This window comes from Malus domestica, chromosome 15 (genome assembly GCF_042453785.1).
Source record: "Malus domestica chromosome 15, GDT2T_hap1".
NCBI classification, from domain to species: domain Eukaryota; kingdom Viridiplantae; phylum Streptophyta; class Magnoliopsida; order Rosales; family Rosaceae; genus Malus; species Malus domestica.
In genome coordinates this window covers 54,634,243-54,658,822 of record NC_091675.1, presented here as the reverse complement: position 1 = coordinate 54,658,822, position 24,580 = coordinate 54,634,243, and the positions used below count along the sequence as shown (strand labels likewise).

Here is a 24,580-nt window from a genome sequence, read left to right as displayed (position 1 = left end):
TTACCCCTACTGAAAAAGGAAGAAAACTCGTCGGAGCTTTGCTCCGTGCCGTTTACCTCGCAGGGCAGGGGTCCCTGCTTCGTGGGGAGTCCCTCCTGATGGTGCTAAGGTCTTCGAGAATCCAGGGGGAGAGAGAGAGACGAGAGCTTGAGGGAGAAAGGGAGAGAGAGATGCACGGGAGGGTTGAGACGAAGAAAGAGGGAAAGAGGGAAAGGAGAGGGTCACGGGGGATACAAAAATAAAAGGGTGGGCCCCTTGGCTCACCAATTAAGAACTAAAAACCATTTTTAAATAAAATGGGGGTGGGATTTAACAATGGTGTTCCACCTGACATGTTTTCTTTTGAAGGAAAAGTGAAGTATCCAATAGCTAATTATGTGTCATGCTCGAACCTTGCACCGGAACGTCAAGCCTAGGTAAATAATGTGGAAGCAATCCAAGCACCAACCCGAGTTGAGGAGGCCTTGAAGGATCCTACATGGGCTGCTGCAATGGATGAAGAAATGATGGCACTACATAAGAATGATACGTGGGAGGTAACAGAGCTACCAAAAGGAAAAAAACCGGTTGGGTGTAGATGGGTCTTTACAATCAAATACAAGGTAGACGGATCAGTGGACATGTATGAAGCAAGGTTAGTAGCAAAGGGTTATACACAAACTTATGGTGTTGATTATCAGGAAACTTTTTCTCCAATAGCAAAGATGAATATAGTACGAGTTCTTATTTCTTTAGTTGCAAATTTGTATTAGCCACTGAAACAGTTTGATGTAAAAAATATTTTTCTTCATGGGCACCTGGAAGAAGAAGTATATATGGATTTTCCTCCAGGATATAACGCCGGAGGGAAAACCAAAGTATGTAGGTTGCGAAAGTCACTTTATGGGCTTAAGCAATCACCTCATGCATGGTTTGGTAGATTCACTCAAGTTATGAGGAGGATTGGGTATTATCAAAGTCACTTTGATCACACGTTATTTGTGAAATGAAGAAGTGGTACGGCGACGACCTTAATTATTTATGTGGATGACATGATAATAACGGTTGATGATTCGGAGGAGATGATGAAATTAGAACAAAGTCTTGCCGCTGAATTTGAGATGAAGAATTTGGGAGATTTGAAATATTTCCTTGGAATGGAAGTCGCTCGGTCATCTAGAGGTATTTTTTTCTCTCAACGTAAATATGTTATGTATTTATTAAAGGAAACAGGCATGCTGGGATGTAAACCTATGAACACTCCCATCATAGAGAAACATTATTTGGGGATTTATCCAGATCAGGAACCAGTTGACAAGGGTAAATATCAAAGGCTAGTGGGGAGGCTGATTGATTTGTCTCACACTTGTCTGGATATTGCCTATGTCATAAGTGTGGTTAGTCAGTTTATGCACTCACCAAGTGCGGATCATATGGTGGCAATAATGAGAATCTTGGCATATTTGAAGTCTGCTCTGGGAAAGGTTTTGTATGAACATCATGGACATATGAGGATTGAGGGATTTACTGGTGCTGATTGGGCAAGTGATGTGATTGGCAGACGGTCTACGTCTAGGTATTTCACATTTGTTAAAGGTAATTTGGTTACGTGGCAGAGCAAGAAGCTGAATGTGGTATCACGGTCCTCGGCTGAAGTCAAGTATAAGGATATGGCACATGGTGTGTGTGAGATCCTTTGGCTATGAAAGTTGCTTTGGGGTCTTGGTTTTAAACAGAAGGAGGCAATGAAATTGTATTGTGACAATAAGTCTGCTAGAGAAATAGCTAAGAATCCAGTAGAGCATGACAGGACTACGCATGTTGAGGTTGATAGACATTTTATCAAAGAAAAGCTAGAAAAGAAGATTGTGTCAATACCGTTCGTGAACTCAGAGGAACAACTTACAGATATCCTTACTCATGTCGTGTGTAGTAGGAGGTTCGATGACTCACTTATCAAGTTAAGCATGTGTAACATCTATGCTACATCCAACTTAAGGGGGAGTATTGGCAGTGAATCTATATTTTAGTAGAAAAAGAATGTAAATATTTTGTAATTATTAGAGTCATGTTTTAGGAAGGATATTGTGTCCTTTATTTTTGTTTCATTTTGTAAAAATGATTATATATATTTTTATTCAGGATTATAGAATACAGGAAAGTTAAGCCATAGAATTCTATTATGACTGCCGTAGATCCCCGCTGCTATAGCTGACCTTTGCTGAATTGACATCAAACATTATAAGACCTCCTTCCCCAATACCGCTACTACAGCTGTTGTGAAAAAATATCCTCCACCCGGAAGTTTTTGTTAAAGGAAACAAATTTTCCTCCACGACAGAACAGATATGTGTGTGTGTGCGCGCGCAATATCCTCCACCCAGAACCAGAAGTTTTTGCTAAAGGAAACAAATTTTCCTCCACGACAGAACAGATATGTGTGTGTGTGCGCGCAATATCCTCCACCCAGAAGTTTTTGCTAAAGGAAACAAATTTTCCTCCACGACAGAACAGATATGTGTGTGTGTACGTGCATGAGAGAGAGACCATGAAGCTGCTTCTTCTAGTGGAAAAAGGACCCCACAACTGGGACACGAATTGAATGGCAGCTGCAACACCAGCAGCAGCACCACAGGTAATCAGATCCCGTCGGTCACGGTTATTTTTGAAGAACCTGAGCCTTCCCAGGTAAGGTGATACTTGCGAGAGCCACCCTGTCCGAGCAAAGAGGCTATGCAAGCGCCGGTGTGAACCATAGATCCTTCCGATCCCCAAAACAAACCCAGCAGCGACTCCTAGCTAATAGATCTGCCAAGTTGAGACTAAGTAACTATTACAAAATATATATTTACGTAATCATTAGAAAATTTTTACTTTCATTGCATCACCTAAAAATTGTCTAGGAAATTGAATTATAAATTAACTTAATTCCATAAATCATGAGTGACATTTAGCAGCATGTCATGATTATCTGAATTAAAGACAAGTGTACGTGAAATAATCATGATACTCATTTGAATTTGAATTTCAATTATAGTTACAATGCAATTTGATTTTTTTTATCATCCATATCTCAATCTAGATTTAAGTGATATAAAATAATGTCAAATCACAATTTCACAGTGATATGTAATGCTAATTTTCCTACCCAAATTTTGTTACGTGCGATTTTCTTTGAGAAGTTTTTATTAAGCCCTACTAAATTAGCGTACTACGACTAACTTGAAGTTTGCTATATGCATTGACATATGATATTGAAGAGGCGAGACGTGTTTCTTTGTATGTTTATGCCTCGTTATCGTTTTTACGCAACAAGATTTTTTTTTTTTTTTAATATAAAGATTTGTTTTTTGATATACACATTTGAGTTTTAATTGGACTGTTTTAAGCTGCTCTTTGTAATTTGTACGAAGTGAATAAAATAAAAGGAGTCTTAACCAAAAGTTCACGGTACTATTCATTTTAATGAAAAATCACATTTTTACACTAAAAAGTCAAACATATTACTATTCACTTTACTCTTTATTTTGTCTTTATCATTAAAACTCAAAGTTTTCAAGTCATTTTCATTAGTTTTCCTTAAAATAAATAAGCCAGTTAGTACTACGGTCTAGTGGTATTCCTCTTCAGTTGTAAGTGAGTAGTCTTAAGTTCAATTCTCGCCAAAGACGATTTTGAACCACATTATCAATAGCTCATTGTGAGGCTAAGTCCACCCCTCCTCTTTAATGTAGATAATATCGGTTGTTAAAAAAATAAAAAATAAAATAAATAAATTGGGGGTTTAAAGTGGGCAGCGCACGTCAGGAAAAACGGAGTAAGATTCTCTTCCTTATTCACATCCCCTTCTCTTCCCTTCTCTTACATACTCATCTTTAACGTAGATAATATCGGTTGTTAAAAAATAAATAAATTGGGGGTTTAAAGTGGGCAGCGCAAGTCAGGAAAAACGGAGTAAGATTCTCTTCCTTATTCACATACCCTTCTCTTCCCTTCTCTTACATATTATTTTTTTTATCTTATTATTTTTATAGAAAAACTCAATATAAGATGTTGATATAACTTAATCCAAACTATTCAAATATGAGGAAATATGAGAGGAACTATGAGAGAATAGAGATAAGGAGAGGAGATAATCCTCCCCCGAAAGTAAATCTAAATCCAAATTCCAAAACTTTCCACTTTCCACTTTGCTGGTGCTGTATTTCATTCTTTCAACCGTAAACAAACAAAGAAAGCACTCGGATTCAGTCATAGTCAGCCCCCAAAGTACACGCTCCCCCTCTCTCTCTCTCTCTCTCTCTCCCAGTCAAAATCATCACCAACCCCACTTTGTATATGCTCGGATTTGTAGGTTCTTGTTTTCAAACTCCCTCTCATCTTCCTTCTGAACCACTCTCTATGTTCTTCTCATCGCCAAATCAAATCTCTCTGCTTCATCTACTTCCTCCCCAGAATTTGCCCCGGGATGTTTATAGTTTTTGGATGATATCTTCATCATCCATCATTCATCGATTGAGTTAGAGGTACCCAAAGGACATTGAGTTATGTTATATTCCTTTGATTTTCTAATTGTGGTTTGAGGCACTATTCGTTCACAGTTTCAGTAATAAATCATTGCTGATTCTCCAGAATTGAAGTGTTTGTGTGTTCATATATAACATAAATTGTAGTGAGAATTTATACTTGGAATTCAGATTTGAATTTATTTACTGCAAACTGGAAAGACATGGCAAGAGGCAGAGAAGACTATGAGAAGAACCCGGGTTTGCTCAAACTCTTGCAGACTCTCTCATTCTTGATAGTTTTTGTTATGGGGGTCGTTATAGGATTAGCAACGAGGGCGCATATGAGCCGGTATTTTGGTTCCCAAACTGAGAACTATTCGTTTATCAATCACCTCTCTGCCAATATGCCGCACGAGGAGAAGACTTGTACAATTGTGCCAGTTAGTGACAAGGTTGATTGCATGAGCATGGAGACGTTTCTTCAGCCGAAGAATTTGACACACGGTCTGTCTGATGATGAGCTTTTTTGGAGAGCTTCAATGGTGCCGAGAAAGCGAGAGTTTCCATTCGAGAGAGTGCCTAAAGTGGCTTTCATGTTTTTGACTAGAGGACCTTTGCCCTTGCTGCCATTGTGGGAGAGGTTCTTTCAGGGCCATGACAAGTATTTCTCAATTTACGTCCACGTAATTCCGGGTTATAAGCTCAATGTATCTACCACCTCTCCTTTTTATCTACGCCAAATCCCCAGTCAGGTACAAATAGCCTCAACTGAAGTTCTATGAATCATTATTGCTTTGGTGCAAAAAAACTTGTTTTTTCTGAATCCATGTCTTGTTATTTCATCTTCGTGATCCTTACAGTAGATTTAGTTGTTTGTCCTCGTAACACTAAGTTTTAGCATGGTGTTGTAATTCCTTCTTCTTTGTTTAAGAGAGTTTCAATGGGCGTAATGTCCACGTATCAGTTGGGTAGCGGTATACAGTATTGTTAGATCACTTAGATTTGTCTTAAACTTGTACCCCGAGATTGTTCTGAATTATCGAGTAATCGGAGATGGAAAAAAAAGGCCCGAGAGTATGTAGCATATACTGTTATTTTGTGTGCATCTATCATTCGTGAAGATAGTATGGTCTACGTTCTTAATGAGTTACCTGATGCTTAACTTTAAAAAATTTCTTCTCTGCAGCCGGTTTCATGGGGGACAGTAACGTTGCTTGATGCAGAGAGGCGCCTTCTAGCGAATGCCTTGCTTGACTTCTCAAATGAGCGCTTTGTTCTTCTCTCGGAGAGCTGCATCCCGATCTATAATTTCACTACGGTCTACGAGTATCTCGTTGGTTCAAACCATAGCTATGTCGAGTCATACGATGATCCTGGGCGTTATGGCCGCGGGCGTTACAGGCGCAAAATGTTTCCCGATATTAAACTGCATCAGTGGAGGAAAGGGTCGCAGTGGTTTGAACTTAGCCGTGCGTTATCTGTATATATAGTTTCGGAAACAAAGTATTACACGATCTTCAGCAACTATTGTTTGCCTGCATGCTACCCGGATGAGCATTACCTGCCTACTTACATCAACATGCTCCAAGGGTCGCTGAATTCGAATCGGACTGTGACGTGGGTTGACTGGTCACTGCGAGGTCCGCACCCTGCAACGTACGGAGGAGACAACATTACAGAAGATTTCATGCAGTCGATAAGGAACAATGGAGAGCCGTGTCAGTACAATGCGGAGATGACATCCATATGTTACCTATTTGCTCGGAAGTTTGCACCAACCGCATTGGAGCCTCTGCTCAAGCTCGCCGCGGCGGTGATGGAATATTGAGAATTTCCGGCTTTTTCAGCGGAGAATTTTGGTAGGACTCGAGTCGATTTTGTCCCAAATGCAAAAATGTACAGGCAGGTAGTTTTGGATATTGAGAAATTATCGAGTTGGTTCTCTCCGTCATTGAGTTGGGAGGATGAATTGGTTCTCAAAATTCGGAAGGAAATCATCAATATTATACAAAAGTTAAATATAAATGTATTTGGCTTGAATTTTCTCCAATGCACATTAATTGCGTATTTAAGTTACACAATAGAACAACAGTCGTTAGATTCCATTAAATCAAATAATTTAACCATTCTTGTTATAATATGTAACTTTTTCTTTAACAAACGATATTATTTAAGAAAAACTAATTAAAAGGGCTTCAAAACCTTGAGTTTTAACCAAAAACCATCTGCTACCTTTATTTAATGATAAAGACAAGAGAGAAAAAAAAATAAATAAATAAAAACCTAACACCGATCGGCGGGTCGGAAGTTGAGAAATGGAGAAAGCATTGAAAATCTACCGGAAGTTCTGAGATTGGTGAGGAGGTTGAAGAAAATTCCCTCTCGGCTGATCAGAAAAGTAATAGGGAAGGAAGGGTGTTGAATCACCCAGAAGATTCGCGAAGAGACCAAGGCCAATATCAAAATCGCCGACGCCATTGTTGTGTGTAGCACTTTATCGGTTTTGTTTCGTTAGGGTTTTGTCGGTTGGGTTTTTTTGACTGATTTTGTTGCTTTTTTTTTTTGCAGAGACATGAGGGACGTGTGATTATAATAAGCTCAAAGGATAGTGATGATTCGAGTAGTGATGCTGAGAAAGCGTTGCAGCATATAGCTGGATTGATTCTGAATGGGTGTTCAATGGATGTTACTTTGTGTATTCTGGGTTGACATGGTGAAGTTTGAATTGTCAAGTCGTTGGGTTCGAATGCTTTTTCATGTTAGTGAATTTGTAACAAAAAATGAATAATTATGTCAATTTACAGGCACTGAAGTATTTACTTTAATTTGATATTAGTGTTGTGTTTGTAGGGCACAACATTTTCATTTGGTGGAGGAGAAGAGGAAGCCGCAGATGGGCGAACAATAGAAGAAAATTAAGTAATTGGTGTAGAAAGTTAAAAAATTGAAGAGATATAGACAAAATTTAATGAGTATCGAAGAAAATTAGAAGAAGAAAATGTGTTTGGAAGGTGAGAATGTGCTAAGAAAATTCAAGAAGAGGAGAGAGAAGAATGTAGTATTGTTAAGTTTCATAAACAGTGTAGTAAGTTTCATAAACAATGTCGTAAGTTTTCATAAACAATGCAGTAAGTTTCATAAATAGTGTCCTAAGTTTCATAAACAATTTGTGTGAGGATGTCCTTATGTCAGATTTTTTTTTAATATTAAAATTATGTCTTTTTCATTAAAATTTAAGTTATTTTGTCATTTTTATTAAAATTTTAGGGTGTTTCATTAAAATTTAAGTCTTTTTAATTAAATAAAGTTATAACATGATTTTTTATTAAAATAAACTTAGCTCAAGCTCTTTTCATGAAAGTTTCCTATTATTTATCCTAAAAGGGAAGGGGACGGGCTAAGTCTCATAATGGTCTAGTAATAATGTGGTTCAAATCCACCTTTAGTTAAATCGAACATAAAGCCTCTAACTTACAAATGAAGAGAAATATTACTAAACCGTAGTACTAAGTGACTGTTATAATGTGTAACTTAAATATGCACTTTTGATGAACATTGGAGAAAGCCTCGAATTTTGGCTTGTGTTGTATTGGTGAAATCAAATGACAACCAATGGGATACTCGTGAAACTACAGCGACTGTGCATGTAATTTGACTTATTATTCTTGTTATATCCGTATGTGGAATTTACATATATTAGAGTGTCAGCGAGCGTTACAATTCAGGTATCTGCTTTTCTAAGTTCACATTTACAAAAACACTCGTACAAGCAAAATCTGACCAACAATGGAAACCAAAATCTCGGTCCAAACAAAGGCAATACATCTTCGAATCATGACTGACATTCCCCCTACATTTTTCAGAATATAATAACTTCGACTTTATTGGGAGAAAATGGGGGAAGGAGAAGCGGCTTTGGAGAAGAATATAGTGGACTAATCAGCAGCAGGGCGGAGACTGTCCGTTGCTCCGGCAACATGACGACGACATTAGACTGCAGCGAACCCCTAATCCTGGCACAGCGACAGCGGGTATTTACCGGAAACTCCCATCAAGTCTTGGCAGGAACCCCTAATCCTGTTTTACCTGTAATCCAAGCTAGATATTGTGTTCCAACATTAGACTGCAGCAAGGGGGAGTATCATTCGTATCTGTAATGCTCTCTCATAAGAAAATTGAAATGATCCCCCCCAACCCTAACCGTTAGCTCAACTGCTCAAGACGAGAGGATGCATTGCATTCATAGAATTATACGCATATGAAACACAACCCGCAGTACATTATTCTACAGCGGTCCTAGAATTTCAAATAGTATGCATTAATGCGTGTATACGTATACAGTATATTGTAGTTAACTAGCAGGCACATATAAACAAAGGAAAGAAGCGAAAAATGAAACATTACTCAATACAAGTTCATTAACAAGTCCTGCTCGAAAAGTAAGAGATAAGACGGTCTTTTATGATTTTTCATCTCTCAAACCAAGGCCAAGTACTTGCCTGAATACAAATACAAATACATAGTCGACTAAAAAGGAGCCAAGTCAATGGGAGCAAAAATGAAATATACAGAGACATACTGATTCAAAACAAAATACTGAAAATGATGTAGAATGAGGGGCCATAACAGAGTCACTAATTTTCTTCTATCAATAAAAAATAATGAAACAAGACTGTATAAGAACACAATAGAATGCATAGACAACAATTAAATACATAAGCAATGGGGGGAAAATTGATTTCAACCGAGCCAAAGTCACAGCACCATGTACTGAATTGACCCGAAATTAAAATGAATCCATAGTCCCCTGAAAAACTAAAGCTGGGGCAGTGCCAAATGGTGCATAAATGCAAGTCACCACAAGGAACCAGTTTGAAGAAAAACAATCAAACTACTAAACCGAACCATTCACTAGGATGTATTCACCTACCGTGCATCTTTAGGCTGTGAATCTCAACACACATATTTAACATGCACAAGACGTGATAACTGAATGGTAATTTTCATATAAGTTATAATCTTTAACAACCATAAAGATGGCCGAGCACAAGAATAAATAACTTATCCTATTAATCGCTATAGACCATATAAAAGAGAATCCTGTCACGAGAGCCCCTTATACACCCAATTGAACGCTTTAAGCTTACAGCATGGAGAGACACTTAACGTAAGTTCAATGTAGCATTGGCCAACTTAACAATCAAGACAAAATTGCCGGCATCTCTATCAATCACTTGATATCTAAGGATCAAGCAGCTGCTACCTGTTCTGTATTTTGAGGGGGTTCTGATGGTGATTGGTGAGATCCTGTCCCTTGAGCAGGTGGTACTAAGCTCTGAAAAGCTTCAGATGGCGGGTTCGAAGCTTCCACATGAGGGAGTCTGGACGGAGGGTGGCGTGGTACTGCCGTTTGGGAGGCTCCTGATGAAGAGCAATACTGTCCAGCCATTTGAGGGGATTGAGCTGTGGGGTGCTGGCTTGTAGCCATCTGTAGAGGTGTTGGTGGTGATTGGTAAGTTCCAGTCTTTTGATAGGGTCCAGAAGGCGGCTGATACGTTCCAGATGGTGGCTGATAGGGTCCAGATGGCGGTTGATATTGTCTAGTCATTTGGGGCGGTGCCGAAGACGGACGATATTGTCCTGCCATTTGAGAAGGTCCTGACGGAGGCTCCTGTCCTGCCATTTGAGGCGATCTTGGTTGGAATTGCCGAGGTGGTGCCTCTCTAGGTAGTGGTTGGTATCCCCGCATATTTGTATTTAATACTCTCTGAATCTCTTCACCACGCCCAGCTTCTCCAAAAACCTCATTTACAAACTGCTGTAATGCTGGAGGAACACCAATGCCATACCTCACCATCTCTTCCACTAAATCACGGCCTGTATCAAGCGCACCTTCGTTGCAAAGCCCCTTGATCACAGCTTCATAAAAACTGGCATCTGGTTTTGGATCTTTTTCTCCCATTTTCTTCAAAATCTGCGCACAGTCTACTACCTTCCCGTTCTTAATCAATTCATCGAACACCCTACTACCAAGACTAGCAACCACTCGCAGACCAACCTCCACCATCCTGCTAAATATCTTAAGAGCATCATCTATCCTCTCTACCTTCAAATATGCATCAATCAGCGTCCTATGAGTCGTGACATCCGGGGTCAATGACTTTGAGGACAATTCTGCAAACAATGTCTCAGCCTCCGGCAACATCCCATTCTCACAATATCTAGCAATGATATTGTTATACCCCGCAACGTCCATAGAAAATGGCTTTGAATTCACCTTTGTCCCCACCTTCTTAAAGGTGGCAATTGCCTCATCGCACTTTCCAAGCTTAAAACACTCATTAACCATAATGTTAAATGTATCCGAATTCACAGCCTGGGAGTTTGGCGGGGTGTGATTATCCAACATTTGATCGAACAAATCCCAGGCTTCCTTCTTCTTCCCATGCTTAAGCAATACCTCCAAGAGAACATTACAAGTTGCCGGGACCATCCTAAACTGCCTATCAAGCAAGGACTTGTATGACTCCATCGCCTCCTTCTCTTTCCCCTGGTTGAAAAACCAATCCATAAACGTTGAATTCACGACCCCATCATAAACCAAGCATCTCTCTTTAAGCTCATCAAAAAGCTCAACAGCCTTCTCCATATTCTCCAAATGTAAGAACCCCTTAATCAAATTATTATAAACCAAAGAATCCGCTCCGTGGCCCTTATTCAACATCTCCCTCAACAAGTCCACACCCTCACCTATCCTCCCAGCATCGACCAACCCTTTAGTCAAATGCCGGTATGTCACGGGCGAGGGACTGTAGGGGCAATTTGCAATTATATGCCGATAAATCTCCAGGCCCACATCGACACGGCCCTCGTCGCAGTGAGTATTAATCAAATTATTATAAGATACAATGTTAGGAACAATGTTTGATTGATTGAAGAAGAAGTGGAAGAGGGCAATAGCGTCATTATACCTCTTGGCGCGGTACATTGCAGCCACAATGGCATTGCAGGTGAAGACGGTGGGGCGAGTGTTGGAGAAAACCGAGCGGCGCGCAACCTCGGAGGCCGCGTCCAAGTCTCCGGCGCGGATGAGCGACTGGACGCGGTTGTGGAGGTTGAGGCGGGGACCGACGAGGGCGGAGGTGGTGTCAGGTAGGCGGGGGGCGTTCGGGTCCCGTGGGGGAGGGGGGCGTGAGTCCCGACGGAGGGCGTTGAGCGGGGGCTCGATGCGGAGGCGGCGCTTGCGGCGTCGGCGCTCAGCGGCGGCTTCTTCGGCGGAGGAGAAGGCGAAGGTGCGCGTGGGGGTAGTGAGATGGAGAGGAATGTGATGGTTAGGGTTGTGGAGGTGGAGGGAGGAGAGGGATTGGGTTAGGGGTAGGGTTGTTGGGGTGGAAGGGCGGCGGAGAGAGCGGTGGAGCAGGCGGTAGAATGACATTGCTGTGAGACTGTGACGGTGAGAGAGGTGCAAATACTTAAACCCTAGCAATCTGGGAAATGAAAGTGGAAGAAGGAAGAAGGGGTTTGGTGGTTATCTGCTTTGCCCTGCCCGCGTTATTTTCCGACCAAAAAAAAAACCTCTCCTTTCACGTTTGCTGACCTAGGAAGTGGCCCTTAGGTGCGTTTGTTGCACCGGACTATCTCTGACTGAACTAGCTTTAGGAACTAAGCTGGACTGGCTTAGACTAGACTAAGCTGGACTAACTTAGTGAAACGTTTGGTGCAGTATCGGACTAAAAAGCAGGATAATGAAAGCAGTACTGTAATCAATTTGGTGTTTGCTCAGACTAGGACTACATTATTGTTCTATTTTAGTTTCTTTTTTATTAAAGATATTATTAAAATTAATAATATTGGATGAGAGTGAGACTCAATAAAAATACAAAAACGAAAATACATGATTAAAGAGTAGCATTATTCCAAACATCAATATAACAAAGTGTTCTCCCAACAATCGACAGGGTTCAGGATGCTTTTCTTAATCATTCACCTTTGGTTTAAAGTTGTAGATTAAAGTTAAAAGTGTTGGTAAATACTTGTATTTGAGTAGAACGAAAATTGATGTCTAACAAGTTCAATTTTTTACTCAATTGTGAAATAATTACTTGGAATTGCTCTTGTATGTATAAGCCAATTTCAGTCCATACCGTGAAAATTGCATTCAATCCCAAGACCACAATGATGCGAGGCACAATGACAAATGGATAACTGGGCATTGATCATTGCTACATTTGGATTCCTAGCACGTAAATTGGCTTGCTCCAACTAGTTTGAAGAAAACTAGTAACAATATGCAAAAGGTAGAGATTATGGACAATTTATGCATTCCATTTGTATATTAAACTAAGCAATTAAAATGTCTTCCCTCACAACGGAGCAAGTCAGTTAGTCAATTCCATGTGCACTAGTGCTAATCCAATGAAAGGAAAAACAAATGAGAGAGGGAAAGGTCACCAATTTAATCAAACTGTTGGATGTTCCAACTAGAACAAATGAAAGATCCCAATACTACATTAACAAAGTACACAGCAGAAAAAGGTAAACTGCATAATTGTACATTCTACAATTTTTTACAATAACTCTGGAAAATAACTAACTGCCTCAATCATCCGAGCTATATTTACTCAATTCAAAAACTGCAACAGAAGCGCAGCAAAACAACTCTTTATCCTTCAAGAGGAGACAGCTTCCAACTCAATTCCATTTTAGATCAACTCAATTCCAACTCACACTGTAGGTAACACCAGGAGTCCACATGTACAAATGAGAACTTCCTGTGCAAAAAAATAGGACGAGTGCACGTAGGATCCCAAACTGTTGCACGAATAAGATATTTCTGCACCAAGATAGCAACGAGTTCAAGATGGCGTATGTGACATGTCCCATATCCAAAGAATGCTTGGCATGCTATCAGAACCATATCAACTACAATAGCCAAACTCATAGCTAAGATAGCTTTCCTTGTACAAAAAAGAATGTGAAACAGTAGTGCTGCAATTCATCATTTTTCTTTTCAAACAAAAATCTTCACGGTCTGAGTTACTCTACAAAATTGATCCCAAAATACTTGACCATTGAAGACCAAATGCCAAAACACACCAATTTCCTCCACATATGGAGACCAACATCACAACCTCAAACATTCCATCTTGGCTACATTCAAAAGAATTTTCAAATTCATTCATACAAGGAAAACAAATAAAGACCAAAAGTTTAACACAATAAGCAGATTGATACCATAGATTTGTGATGTTTCCACATGACAAAAACCTGAACAAGTATGATTGCACAATACTCAAATAACTTATTCAAGGACCTTCAATTGACCAGTGAAATACTGTGGTCTGAGTAACTTATTTAAGGACTTTAATTGGGGTTATCCACTTCTAGAAAGGTAAGGCGCTGGTGATGGATTATGGTCAAAATCAAACCATAGCCTCTTTCAAAAGTGACGACAAGGAAACTAAGTAGCAAAAACAAAGCAAAAATCACAAATCAAGCCAAGTAATTGACCATAAATTAATAAATTAATCCAAATTAACATAATTTTATCAAACCCATTAACACAAAACTGATTAACAAGCTGGTGGGGCTGGAGAAGGGGGACGGTGTTGGAGCTGCAAGTCAAGGCTTTGCTGCCCTTTTTAGAGTTGCATCACGTGTTTGAAATTGAACAAAAAAAAAATACAGGAAATGAAATAAATTAACCTACACAACTCCTCGATGGTATTGAATCGAGGACGGCGAGTGCGAGATCTTCCTCGAAGGTGGATCAGAGGACGGCTAGAGTTGGACAGACAATGGTAAGAGCGGGATCTTCCTCAGTTTGAAATTCTGGGTTTAGGGTGAGGAGAGAGGGAGAAAGTGGTGGTGGGCTGGTGGTATGGTCTCGCTGGAGTTGGCGAGTTGTGGTGTGATGGTGGCTGTCGGTGCTCAAGAGAACAGAGAGCAAGAGAGATAAGAGCACGATGAGGACGGAGTAGACGAGGTCTTAGCAATCCCATGGGTATTGGGGGGTCTGGCCAAGAACTCCTAGCGAAGGAGTTTGTCCGTGCGAGTCCTTCTTAGTCTCATTAAAGATAATCCTAGTACAAAACAAACACTGGATTGGACTAATTGTTAGTCCAGTCTAGTCCAGTACCACGTAGTGAGGGCAAACAAACGCCCCCTTATTGTATTAGGTTTCTTTCGGACTGATGTTTTAGGTGTTTCAAGGCTTCGCGTTTGTTAACGATGGGCCCAATTAGGCCCACCCACGGACATAAGCCTAAGGAAAGGCCAGAAAAACCAAGGCCCAAGGAATTCGGAGAGAGCCAGCCTTACCATTCGAGACGAAACAAGGACTACCAGACTGAGATCACATGGGTGTGTTCACAACTTTATGGCACAAATCTCCAAAAACTGAATTGTGCTACTTAGGCTATTCAGCGACCTGCAGACAATGGTAGAGACCTAGGATGGGACATAAGGGCAATTGAGACATTGCTCAGCAAGGCAAGGCAGATTAACCGAAGTCAGAGTGGGATGCTCAGGCCACCTGACCCTTGAAGGGTGTGTGCCTTTCGATTGCCAAAACGTCACTTCATTGACAGAAACCTGGACGAATAAGTGAAAAGTGGTCAGAAAGATAGAACAAGTGGTTGGCACATTAAATGTCGGTTTAAGAGGCCTTAAGGGGGCGAGTAGAGACCTCCATAATAAGGGTCAAACGAATTGGACAAAATAGAGTGAATGCATTAGCTGAGTGCTATTTAGTCTTGAAATCAATATATTGAGAGCAACATAATGGATGTAGCCCAATTTTAAAGAGTGAACCACTTACATATTTGAGTCTATTTAATTTTAGCCCATCGCCCGTCTTATGTTATTTAATTAAGATTGTTTACCTTACAATTTTGAGTGTTAATAGTGTCATCTTGCAAGTTGTTGGGCTCTAGCCTCGCCTTCTCACTCAAAAGTAAAGAGACCAAATTAGCCCATTCAAAACTCAAATGTAAACATCAGAATTAAAAGATGCACTACTTAAACATTATCACAGGACGAAACAAAGAAATATAACAAAAGAAACATAGGAATGGACGAATTACGTAGACAAAAAGTCTCCCATTTTCTCTCTAAACTTCTCTATGTGAAAGACTCCTAGCAATTTCACCGCCAGCCCTAGCCTTTGGCTTGGGTGCCGGAGGCATCCTCCCTTCCTCCTTCCTTCCTTTCTTTTTTTCCTCCATCTTCTCATTTTCCTTTGAGTTTTCTCAGGTTCTCGTTCTCCTTCCTTTGCACTTTTCCTATTTTCTTTCCCCCTCATCTCCTCTGCTTCTCCCCCTCTCTGCTTCCCTTCTCCTCTTCCTTCATTTCTTCCAGTTTTCTCCCTTCCTTTTTAATTCTTGGTTCTCCCTTGAGTTTAATCTCAGTTTTCCTTAAGCTGAGTCTCAACTATCTGGGGCTTCTTGCCTCTTATCCGGCATTTTTTTTGCCTGTTTTTCTCTCTTTTATTTTCCTTCCTCCTCCCTAGTTGCGATACTTCATCCCCATCCCACCATGTGCTTGGATCGGCTGGCAGAAATTGGATATCAGATCCACTTCCCTCCTTCACTTCCCCCTCTCCAACCAACATGCCGAATCTCCATTGAGGCCAAGTGTTGGATATTTTACATACCCCTTAGCCTCAACCTCTTCCCATATGTTACTTTGTTTGTATATATTTGCAGAGGTTCATGAAGGGGACTTGGATCTAGTGTTTACTTTCTCAATTCGGAATCTGGCTTCCTCTTAGGATGTGACAGCGGCAGCGATGTGGTCTTTGCTGCTGGAGATTAGGGTTTTTTATTGTATGTTTTCTATTGCCTTTGGGCCTAAGCTTGTGCAAGCCTCCCATTGTATCTTGAGTTGTTGCTCTTATTTTGCTTGGGCCTTTTACTTTCCCTGTAGTTGTTTAGTTGTTTACCCGGTCCTTTTTGGGCCTTGTACTAGTTTTTGTTGTAATGAAAGTTGTCTTAACGATAGAAACAAAAACAAAAAAAGAAACACAAGCACACTCCTAAATTTTAATCTTCACATTAATGTAGTGAGCCTCGGTTAAAAACCTTCCCAAATAGTTTGTGCACTTACTAGTGCCACCGAGTAGGCTACTGCAAACGCAAACTTGGGAGTCAAAAAGGGAGGAGAGAAAAATGTATATTATTAGAAGCAACACATAATGCTGCGCAAAAGCCGCTAGTACACACAAGAACACTTCCACCCAATCGTTGACTCCTCTACTGAACAATTGGACACAATTGGTCAGTACTCAAGAACATCAATGTATATTCTACAACGTCAAAAAAACCTCGTCAATCTAGCACAACCTCATAGCAAAATTGATTGGATGCTGTATACGATCGCAACAAGATAAAACGCGGGACATCGGGTGAACCAATCAAGGGAAAACTTTCTCCTACGCATTTCCATTCGGCATCTCTGCACTCCTTGCAGCTCTTTTCTGCAAGTCAGATTCATAATGTTGAAAGGCCGCATCAAGAGCCTGCACCAAAATAATCATTATATAAACACTAACCGCAACCAAAACATTCAAATATAAACACTAAAGGCCACTACCAATCAAGAGCCTATAGAAAAAGGCCACTAAACAATCAAATATAAACACTAAAGGCCACTACCAATCAAGAGCCTATAGATAAAGGCCACTAACCGCAACCAAAACAATCAAATATAAACACTAAAGTAAATAGTTTTGCGCAAGTGGATTGGTTCTTTAAGACAATACTCTTTTTCGCTGAAAGAATACACAAAACAGAAAGAGCGCACTTGGCCGACAGAACAAGCAGCAAAGCATGTTACAAAAGGTTGATCTTATAAAGCATTGGAGAGTTTCCAACTTACTCGGTCATCGATAACACCTCGTAAAAATCCTATAAACAAGATAGCTTCTTGGCATTCATATTCAAGTGAATTAATTCATTCACTTAAAGTTAAAACTAAAAATGGAAGCGAGGTCCTGACCTGATGCATTGGACGAACAAGGAGTGAAACCTGGTGCCGGAAGTCTGATTCCTTTATCTCCTGGAAAATTTCAATCGATATGTGAACCAAGTAGATCCTAAACCCTCTTTCAAAACAATCAAGCCTGATTAAAATGCAGGATTTAAAACATGAAATCAATATTGCATATATGAAAAACAAAAAACGAGAGTTTCAAAAGATGACCAAAATGAATTTTTTTTTCTTTTTCTGTTTTTCCTACACCCTTTTTCATGAAACAGAACTAAGATGATATTGAACTGCAAAGGTGGACCACTAGCTAAGAATCTCTGGGCAGTCAAAGCAGTAAATTAAATTATGCATCAAATCCTCCAATAAGAAACCAATGTCTCTCTCTTCTCCAAATCTCTTTGCATCTATCCATTCCAATGAAGATCCACCATACACCCAGGTTTCCATTGACAGGCAGTTTGATATAAGACACATTCACAGAAGATCCCCAACTGATTGTCATAAAGCTATATGGAGACCGGATTTAATAGAGGATGATACCATGTTAGCCAAGAGGCAAAGAAGGCACCAAGAGAACTAACTACTTTTGAGGTGAAGGAGCCTCGAATAGATGAGGCAGACAACACTAGTAGGATGGTTTCAGCAGTTACTATAAAATTACTCCACATTCCACATGAAAAATTTAAAACAGCTCAACATCAATAATGACACTAAAGGAGACCAAAATCGGTTATAGCTTTGAACTTCTGGCAACCATTTTTATAAACCACAATAAGGTGTTTCATATGCTTAGAAAATGCATGTGGGTTATGTTTAAATAGCCCGGAAACTAAACAAATGAGAAAAAGATAAAATAGCTGGAATCATACCTCTAGCTGTCGATAGATTTGTGACATGGCATCCTTCAGTTTGCCTACCTGCGTGAATAATTTAATGAATCCACAAAGAACAAAAATAATTTAAATAAAAAACCCATGTTGAAGAGATTCAAACAGTGATGTTCATGAGTAATGATTTTCATATAGCATAAAGGAAACAGAGCTAACCTTTGTAGAAAGATAAGCTGTCGTAATTGGATATGAAGACCAAAAATGCCGCAGTAATTCTTGAATGGACATCCAATGCTGGAATAAGAACGTACCCATAAATCAAATAAGAACTGTGAAGTAAACAAAACCTAATGCAACTTTATCAACTCTATGTCAAAAAGAACAGAGCCAGCCGCAGTTAACATTTTCTATAATACTTTACTTACAAAGCAGCTAATAGTATAGAGAAAATAAACGAATGTTATTCACTCACATGCAACAGTTCCTCTTTCGTTCTGTTTGGCAAACTGTCCAGAATACTCTCCCGAGGATTCTTTCCAAGTTGATACTTGGTACTTGAAATATTCTGAGTCAGCCCATTAAGAACCTACACCGCATAAATGGGCAGTAAAATTTCTGGCAGTTGAAGTATACATTTTTATAACTGTACATATCATATCTAGAAAAAGACCTGCCACTTATATTACCGTAAGAGCAATTTCTGATTCAACCGTGGAATTTTTCAATCCAATGCTCTTAATTTTAGATATAGACTCCCTCAATGAGCCATATGCTTCCTCAGTAGTCATGCTACATTTTTTTTGTTCAATTCCAATTCGTGAGTCATCCGAAGTTTTAAGTGCATTAGCTTGTTGCGTATCAAAGTAGTCTCGAGGATCCTGTTTTCAGAATAAATGAAAGATCTGCAACGTCAGAAGAAAACAAAAAGAGTGTAACTTCTGCATTAAAACCGTTGGCCTGTTGGAAGAATGATGTCAAAGTGAACCTTAATACATAATTGAGCAACAGGATGATCGCGAGGTTCTCGAAGGTCATCTATCTCATTCATCCGAGTAATCCTATCTAGTCTCTCCTGCACAGCACTCTCATCAGGCTCTGCAAAAACAACCGGTGAAAGATAAGCACAGATGCTGATATGCCATCAGACAAAAGACGAAATATTGAGGGGAGGGCGGCATGGGTAGAAAATCCCAATGGATAAACCAAGGGGGGAAACAAAGGACAATGCTAACCCTGTCTTGACCGCATAAGTGCCTCTGCAACATTTTCTGGATCTTCTAAATCCCCATCTGCAGTCAGGTTCAAAATTATCTACTAAATAATAGATGAAAAATATAGCTCAGCCAGTTAATCAAACAACACCAAAATCATTTATACTTAATGCAAGTAGATAGAAGTGGCTCACAACATTTATTAATTGTAGGAATGAAAATCGAATAGATTCAGGAGAAACTCTAACCGACAGTTCTTCCTTGAAGAACAACAGCCCCTTGCCTGTTAAGGTCTTGCGATAAAGTCCTCCTGTACTGCTCATTCTGCAGTTCAGTGATGTCTTTGCTACCATCACGAAAAATCCCATGATCCTGATTTTTAAGACGTATCAACCAGATCAGACACGGTAAAAATGAAATCAACTTTATGGCATCCCTAGAGACGACGTTAAGGATCACAAGTACAAAAATTCATTGTGGATCAAAGGCATAAGTGGGTATTCTGAATATCAATATGAAATACGGGAACCGCTGAGGAATGTTTCTCCAATGTACCACATCTATGACTGCAAATCATATGACAAACCACCATAAAATTTGGGGGTATGAAGAAAATTAGAAGGCTGCCTTTATGAAAACATAGAGGCTACTAAAATAAAAGACTCAAGAAAGGTTCTAGAAAACATACAGGAAGATGTGTATAATCATCCCCTTGGTCAGCTTCCATATCCAAAGTTGGATCAACCCGTCGAATCTAGAAAAACAAAAAGACATAAAAATATGAATATAAACAAATGCACCAGCAGCATCCAAGGTAAATCAAGACTTAGAGGGCAAAGGAAACAATTTTTTTAAGAGCACCTTCCAACGAGCTTCCCTTGCCACTATTTCATCCTCCTTTAAAAAAATTGCCAGTTCCTCATCCTCAGCAGCTTCTGCTGCAATTGTAGCAGCATTCTTGGTACTGTGGAGGAATTCAGCTCTGAAATATTTTGTCCAGAAGTCTTTTTCTGTCATCTGGAATTATAAACAGGAAAAGCTAGAAAAAATGCTTTGCACGAAGTAAGAAAGCCAATAACAAACTACTCAATTTCAGATTATCATCCTCAAACAAACTAAGGGTGATGACTAACATGGAATAGTGTGGTTATGTAAGGAATTGTTTGGATATCCTCACTACCTTACTGGGCACTAGTTTAAGAAATGCCTGGTGAACAGCTGGTTTGAGAGCAAAGATCTGAAAAGCAATGTAACAAAAACTTAAGTGTAAGCGCCAAAGAGAGGTTTTCAATATGGATAGCTAAACTATCATTCAGAGTACTTCTATTTGTTGAAAATGAAAGAACTATTATCTCAAAGAAGTGTAAAATGGAGAACCATGCCTGATATTTAATCTCTGGAGTGAAATTAAATGTAACCTTGTTCATCTGGACAATTCCCAAAACAAAAATACAAAAGTAGTTAGTTTCAGAACCACAAGTTGATGATATGAAAAAGTTATGGATACCTAAAGGAACCCTTTATTATCCACAAATTAGTTCTATTAAAATGTCATCAAGGAGGTGCCAACTGTAACTATTGGCAAGAACAAACAAATCATGGATCAGAGAGAGAGAGTTCAATGTTCTACCCGACCGTCACTTGTAGGTTTGGTGTCCAAAATCATTGAATTTTTAAAACCAACCCGTTGTTTTGGCTTTGTACGGCTATCTCCATCAAGCAACTTCTGCAATAAATTTGGAAAGGCAGAAATGTCACAGTAACCACCATACACTATCTGCTAAATTTGTTTCAATTGTCAGTGTAGTACTGTGGGTGGGGGGGAACCAACACTATGTATAGGCTTGCAGTTGAAAAGAAAAACTAAACACAACTTATATAAACATGAATAAGAATCTGTCTTCATTACGGTATCTCACCTTCCTAGTTGCCCAGAACTCAGATTCTGTCAAGACACCACTGATTACAAACTGCATATGAAGTTTCTGCAATTCACTGTGAAGAGTAAAATTTAGTGACATAAAACAGTAGTTATACACAGAAAGCTCAGAAGCAAACAATCTAGTAACAAGAAATTGCAACACACCTTCTCAAAACCTCAGCTCATCATAAACATAAATTACAAGATTTTATAACTATCATTACCGCCCAAATTTCCACCTAGAAAACAAAGGCCAAAGAAAATAACTTGTAGACAGAACAAGGCAACATGATAGTTGGGTATTTTTGTTCATGTGGAGTTGCTTTTTTTATTTTTATTTTTTTGGTGGACTCCTTGTACCAGGATATGGTTCGTCGAAAACACACACCAAGGGGCCAAATCATTTGCAGAAAAGACAAGAAAGCAACCAAATGCTTGAATTCAGCAATCTGAAACTGAAAAGGGACTGAAGCACTTTGGAAGTGGAGTCCATCCAGGTTTGGTCTGTATGTGAGTATGAGTTGTACCCTATCAATGCTAGGAATCAAACTAATCAGAATCTACATTAAATTATTTCAACATCAACTGTTATTAATTGGTTTTGGGGGAAAACTTATGACTAGAAAAACAGGTGGGAACTTATAATCTACGAGTTGATGGAGCGCTTTCATGATTCTTCACTAGCTATCATTAGATTTATATAATTTATGTCAACATTTTTCATTAAAAGTTGATTCTAGGGGTAAGTTATGACTAGGAGAATGTAAGAATTATTATAGAAGAAGTACATAAAAAATAAAAACGAGTGGCAATCTTGTATAAACAACATACGAGTTGGTGGTGTGTATTGTCCTGATTCTTAAATAGCTATCATCAGATTTACTTTGTCATTAACAATCTTTAGTAGTTTATTCTGGGCAGAAGTCTATGACTAGAAAACTGTAATATATAATATGGTACAAAATAGAAAATAAAAATGTGTGAACTTGTAGAAAGGGTGGGTTATCCTAATTCTGTCCTGCTGAGATTCTATAGCATTAAGATGAAAGTAAAAACCCATATTATAGTTCAACCAAAGAATTATTAAAAATAAAACATCTCTATAAGGAAATAAAATTAATTTAAAACTATTCCATGGCGCTACAAAATGTGAGATGCTGGTGTTTGATATCTGATCGGGAGGAGACAAAGCTACCTGTCCTCTTGCAATAACTTCATACGGAGCTCCATTTCTGCTGCACTGAGTTGTTCATCAGGGAATGTAACTCCATCTCTCTCAGAAGCAGTTTTTGCAGTTTCTGTAGCCTTAGATAGGGCATTGCCTATTCAAAGACACCACATAGCACAATCTAAGACTAAGAGTAAATAATTAACTAAAACACACCCAGACAGAAAAGTCAAATAATCTAACAAGAACAAAACAAAATAAGTTTCAGTGGACAAAGCTCGTAAGGAAAGATGTGGCATAAAAAAACAACTGTTGGCAACTGAATGTTATGTAGAATCTTGTAGATAACTACAAAAGGTAAAGGCATCAAAACAGTCCTCCTCTTACAGCCACATCTACAGGCAGTATTTGCATGGAAAACTCTCAAAATTCAACTAAACAACAGAAGTTGAATTAATCAGCAGAATGTTAGATTTGCAGATGAATGAGTCATTGAGTGGTTTCTAAAGAAAAACAATGGCTACTGGCTATCTCTTACGATGCAGTCCATTCCAGTAAAGGCAGTCGACACAAGACTAAACAGTTACAACAACAAGAAGCAATATAGAGCAAAAGAAGAATGTGAAAATAAGCCTTTGAACCACAACATCATAGAATTTCATACATGTTCTGGATGTGATTGGGATTTACCTACAAAATCTCGGCATTCATGAAGATCGGGATAACTTTGAAACTCAAAAATGTAACTTATACCCTGGAACATCACAGTTGCATGAATCCCGTCAATAAAGAATAGAGAAACTGCATCAGAGTAGCTCTAAATTGTGGTAGGATGTAACATAAATTACAACTAAAAGAAAACCTCACGACTGCTGCTGAGATTAAGCAAAGGTGGTTGCTTGGATCCCTCCTTAGTGTTTTTGTGACCTGAAAGTTCAAGAGCGAGAACAAGAAAAAGGAATTAAAAAAACACCTCCAATAGCGAGCACGTAATCCAGAGAAATTGAATGATTGAATATCAAGATTAGCAAAGATATGGGTCTTTTAGTTTGGAAGTACCAAGACTTTGAAAAAAAAGAAGCAAAATAATGATCATCAAGGTGTTTGCTTCATAGAAATAAATCCGCAGCGATTACGAGGTGTACCTTTAATATGTCTAAACTCCACATCAAGCATTCTGGCAGACGTGGGATCGTTTGGCTTGAACACAAACCTGTTCTCAACCTACACAGACCAACATATTCACAAAAATAACATTAAACCAATGAAATCCGATCGTCGCATATTTAGGCAAAAACTTTATCTTGGCTCAAAACTTGCAGCAAAGGTATCCTTACAACCAAGGACAAAACTCATTAATACAACCCAACTGTTGGTGCATGATTTGCAAGCTTTATCCACATCGACTATGTCCTTAAATGTAAGAAATTTTGAACTATGTCCCTAATCCCATAAATCTTAACCATCAATCAGCAATCGTAGAAAATAATACAATATTTGCAGAACAACAACAGCAGTAATTAGTGAAACGCGAAAAGCAATGCGATCGAATGAGAGAAAAACTTGAAGAAATAAGTAAAAGTCGGGCACCATGGTTAAAACGCCGGGAGTGCCAGGATTTTTTACTGCATCCTTGTATTTTACACGCTTCACGACTCGCCTGGACGACGACGACGACGACGACGACGACATCTTCTTGTTGTTCGCGATTGGTGGGCACAAAATTTCTCAAAAATCAAAAGAATTTCGAATCGATCAATCAAAATTGTCAGAGTCTCAGAAATGGGATTCGGGGGATTAGGGTTTTAGGGTTGTTGGAGATATAATCCGCGCGCTTTTGTACGGACCGAGGGAGAGGCTGGCGCTTTCTCTCTCTCCCCAGCTCCTTCAATCACTTTCTGTGTGTCCCCGACTGTGAGCGTCTTTTATACTAACGAAGAAGGAAGACGAGGGCTCTTAACTGAACCCGTTCATTT

At 39.3% G+C, this 24,580-nt stretch overlaps 3 protein-coding genes and 1 long non-coding RNA gene across 6 annotated transcripts; 2 read left to right on the top strand and 2 right to left on the bottom strand.

Moving 5' to 3' along the window:
• Positions 1 to 4,282: 4,282 nt before the first annotated feature.
• Positions 4,283 to 6,537, top strand: LOC103416403 (glycosyltransferase BC10-like). Its single transcript, XM_029093479.2, has 2 exons — positions 4,283 to 5,239; positions 5,674 to 6,537. The coding sequence occupies exons 1-2, from the start codon at positions 4,709 to 4,711 to the stop codon at positions 6,313 to 6,315; spliced, it is 1,173 nt and encodes a 390-aa protein (XP_028949312.1). The 5' UTR covers positions 4,283 to 4,708; the 3' UTR covers positions 6,316 to 6,537.
• Positions 6,538 to 6,773: 236 nt separating this feature from the next.
• LOC114821754 (uncharacterized) lies at positions 6,774 to 7,352 on the top strand. The gene is made up of 2 exons (XR_003769526.2): positions 6,774 to 6,969; positions 7,056 to 7,352. It is a non-coding gene; the product is annotated as an uncharacterized lncRNA (long non-coding RNA).
• Positions 7,353 to 8,126: 774 nt separating this feature from the next.
• On the bottom strand, positions 8,127 to 12,062 carry LOC103402449 (pentatricopeptide repeat-containing protein At1g10270-like). Of its 2 annotated transcripts, none has more exons than XM_029094048.2 (2): positions 9,751 to 12,062; positions 8,127 to 8,585 (listed from the first exon to the last, which is right to left on the bottom strand). In XM_029094048.2, the coding sequence occupies exons 1-2, from the start codon at positions 11,920 to 11,922 to the stop codon at positions 8,559 to 8,561; spliced, it is 2,199 nt and encodes a 732-aa protein (XP_028949881.1). In that variant the 5' UTR covers positions 11,923 to 12,062; the 3' UTR covers positions 8,127 to 8,558. The 2 variants fall into 2 exon arrangements, with proteins under 2 accessions (XP_028949881.1, XP_028949882.1); XM_029094049.2 differs by having other exon boundaries at positions 8,127 to 8,573.
• Positions 12,063 to 16,644: 4,582 nt separating this feature from the next.
• LOC103425397 (general transcription and DNA repair factor IIH subunit TFB1-3-like) lies at positions 16,645 to 24,580 on the bottom strand. Of its 2 annotated transcripts, none has more exons than XR_011575925.1 (20): positions 24,195 to 24,580; positions 23,750 to 23,828; positions 23,467 to 23,531; positions 23,295 to 23,358; positions 22,632 to 22,758; positions 21,435 to 21,510; positions 21,146 to 21,241; positions 20,898 to 20,942; positions 20,696 to 20,752; positions 20,377 to 20,532; positions 20,204 to 20,269; positions 19,764 to 19,887; positions 19,537 to 19,593; positions 19,290 to 19,399; positions 18,991 to 19,182; positions 18,777 to 18,890; positions 18,521 to 18,598; positions 18,344 to 18,391; positions 17,484 to 17,607; positions 16,645 to 17,004 (listed from the first exon to the last, which is right to left on the bottom strand). XR_011575925.1 is itself a non-coding variant. In XM_029094147.2 (20 exons), exons 1-20 carry the CDS (start codon positions 24,294 to 24,296, stop codon positions 16,918 to 16,920), a joined length of 1,803 nt encoding a protein of 600 aa, XP_028949980.1. In that variant the 5' UTR covers positions 24,297 to 24,580; the 3' UTR covers positions 16,645 to 16,917. The 2 variants fall into 2 exon arrangements, 1 of the variants encoding a protein (XP_028949980.1); XM_029094147.2 differs by having other exon boundaries at positions 17,484 to 17,543.

Coding starts and splice junctions, on each gene's coding strand:
- LOC103416403 (XM_029093479.2), top strand. CDS start 4,709: ATGGCAAGAGGCAGAGAAGACTATGAGAAGAACCCGGGTTTGCTCAAA. Junction 5,240..5,673: donor TACGCCAAATCCCCAGTCAG/GTACAAATAGCC, acceptor TCTTCTCTGCAG/CCGGTTTCATGGGGGACAGT.
- LOC103402449 (XM_029094048.2), bottom strand. CDS start 11,922: ATGTCATTCTACCGCCTGCTCCACCGCTCTCTCCGCCGCCCTTCCACC. Junction 8,586..9,750: donor CCCCTCAAAATACAGAACAG/GTAGCAGCTGCT, acceptor CACAATATCTAG/CTTGGATTACAGGTAAAACA.
- LOC103425397 (XM_029094147.2), bottom strand. CDS start 24,296: ATGTCGTCGTCGTCGTCGTCGTCGTCGTCCAGGCGAGTCGTGAAGCGT. Junction 22,759..23,294: donor TGAATGCCGAGATTTTGTAG/GTAAATCCCAAT, acceptor GTCTTTGAATAG/GCAATGCCCTATCTAAGGCT. Junction 18,891..18,990: donor AATCAGAAATTGCTCTTACG/GTAATATAAGTG, acceptor TATGCGGTGTAG/GTTCTTAATGGGCTGACTCA.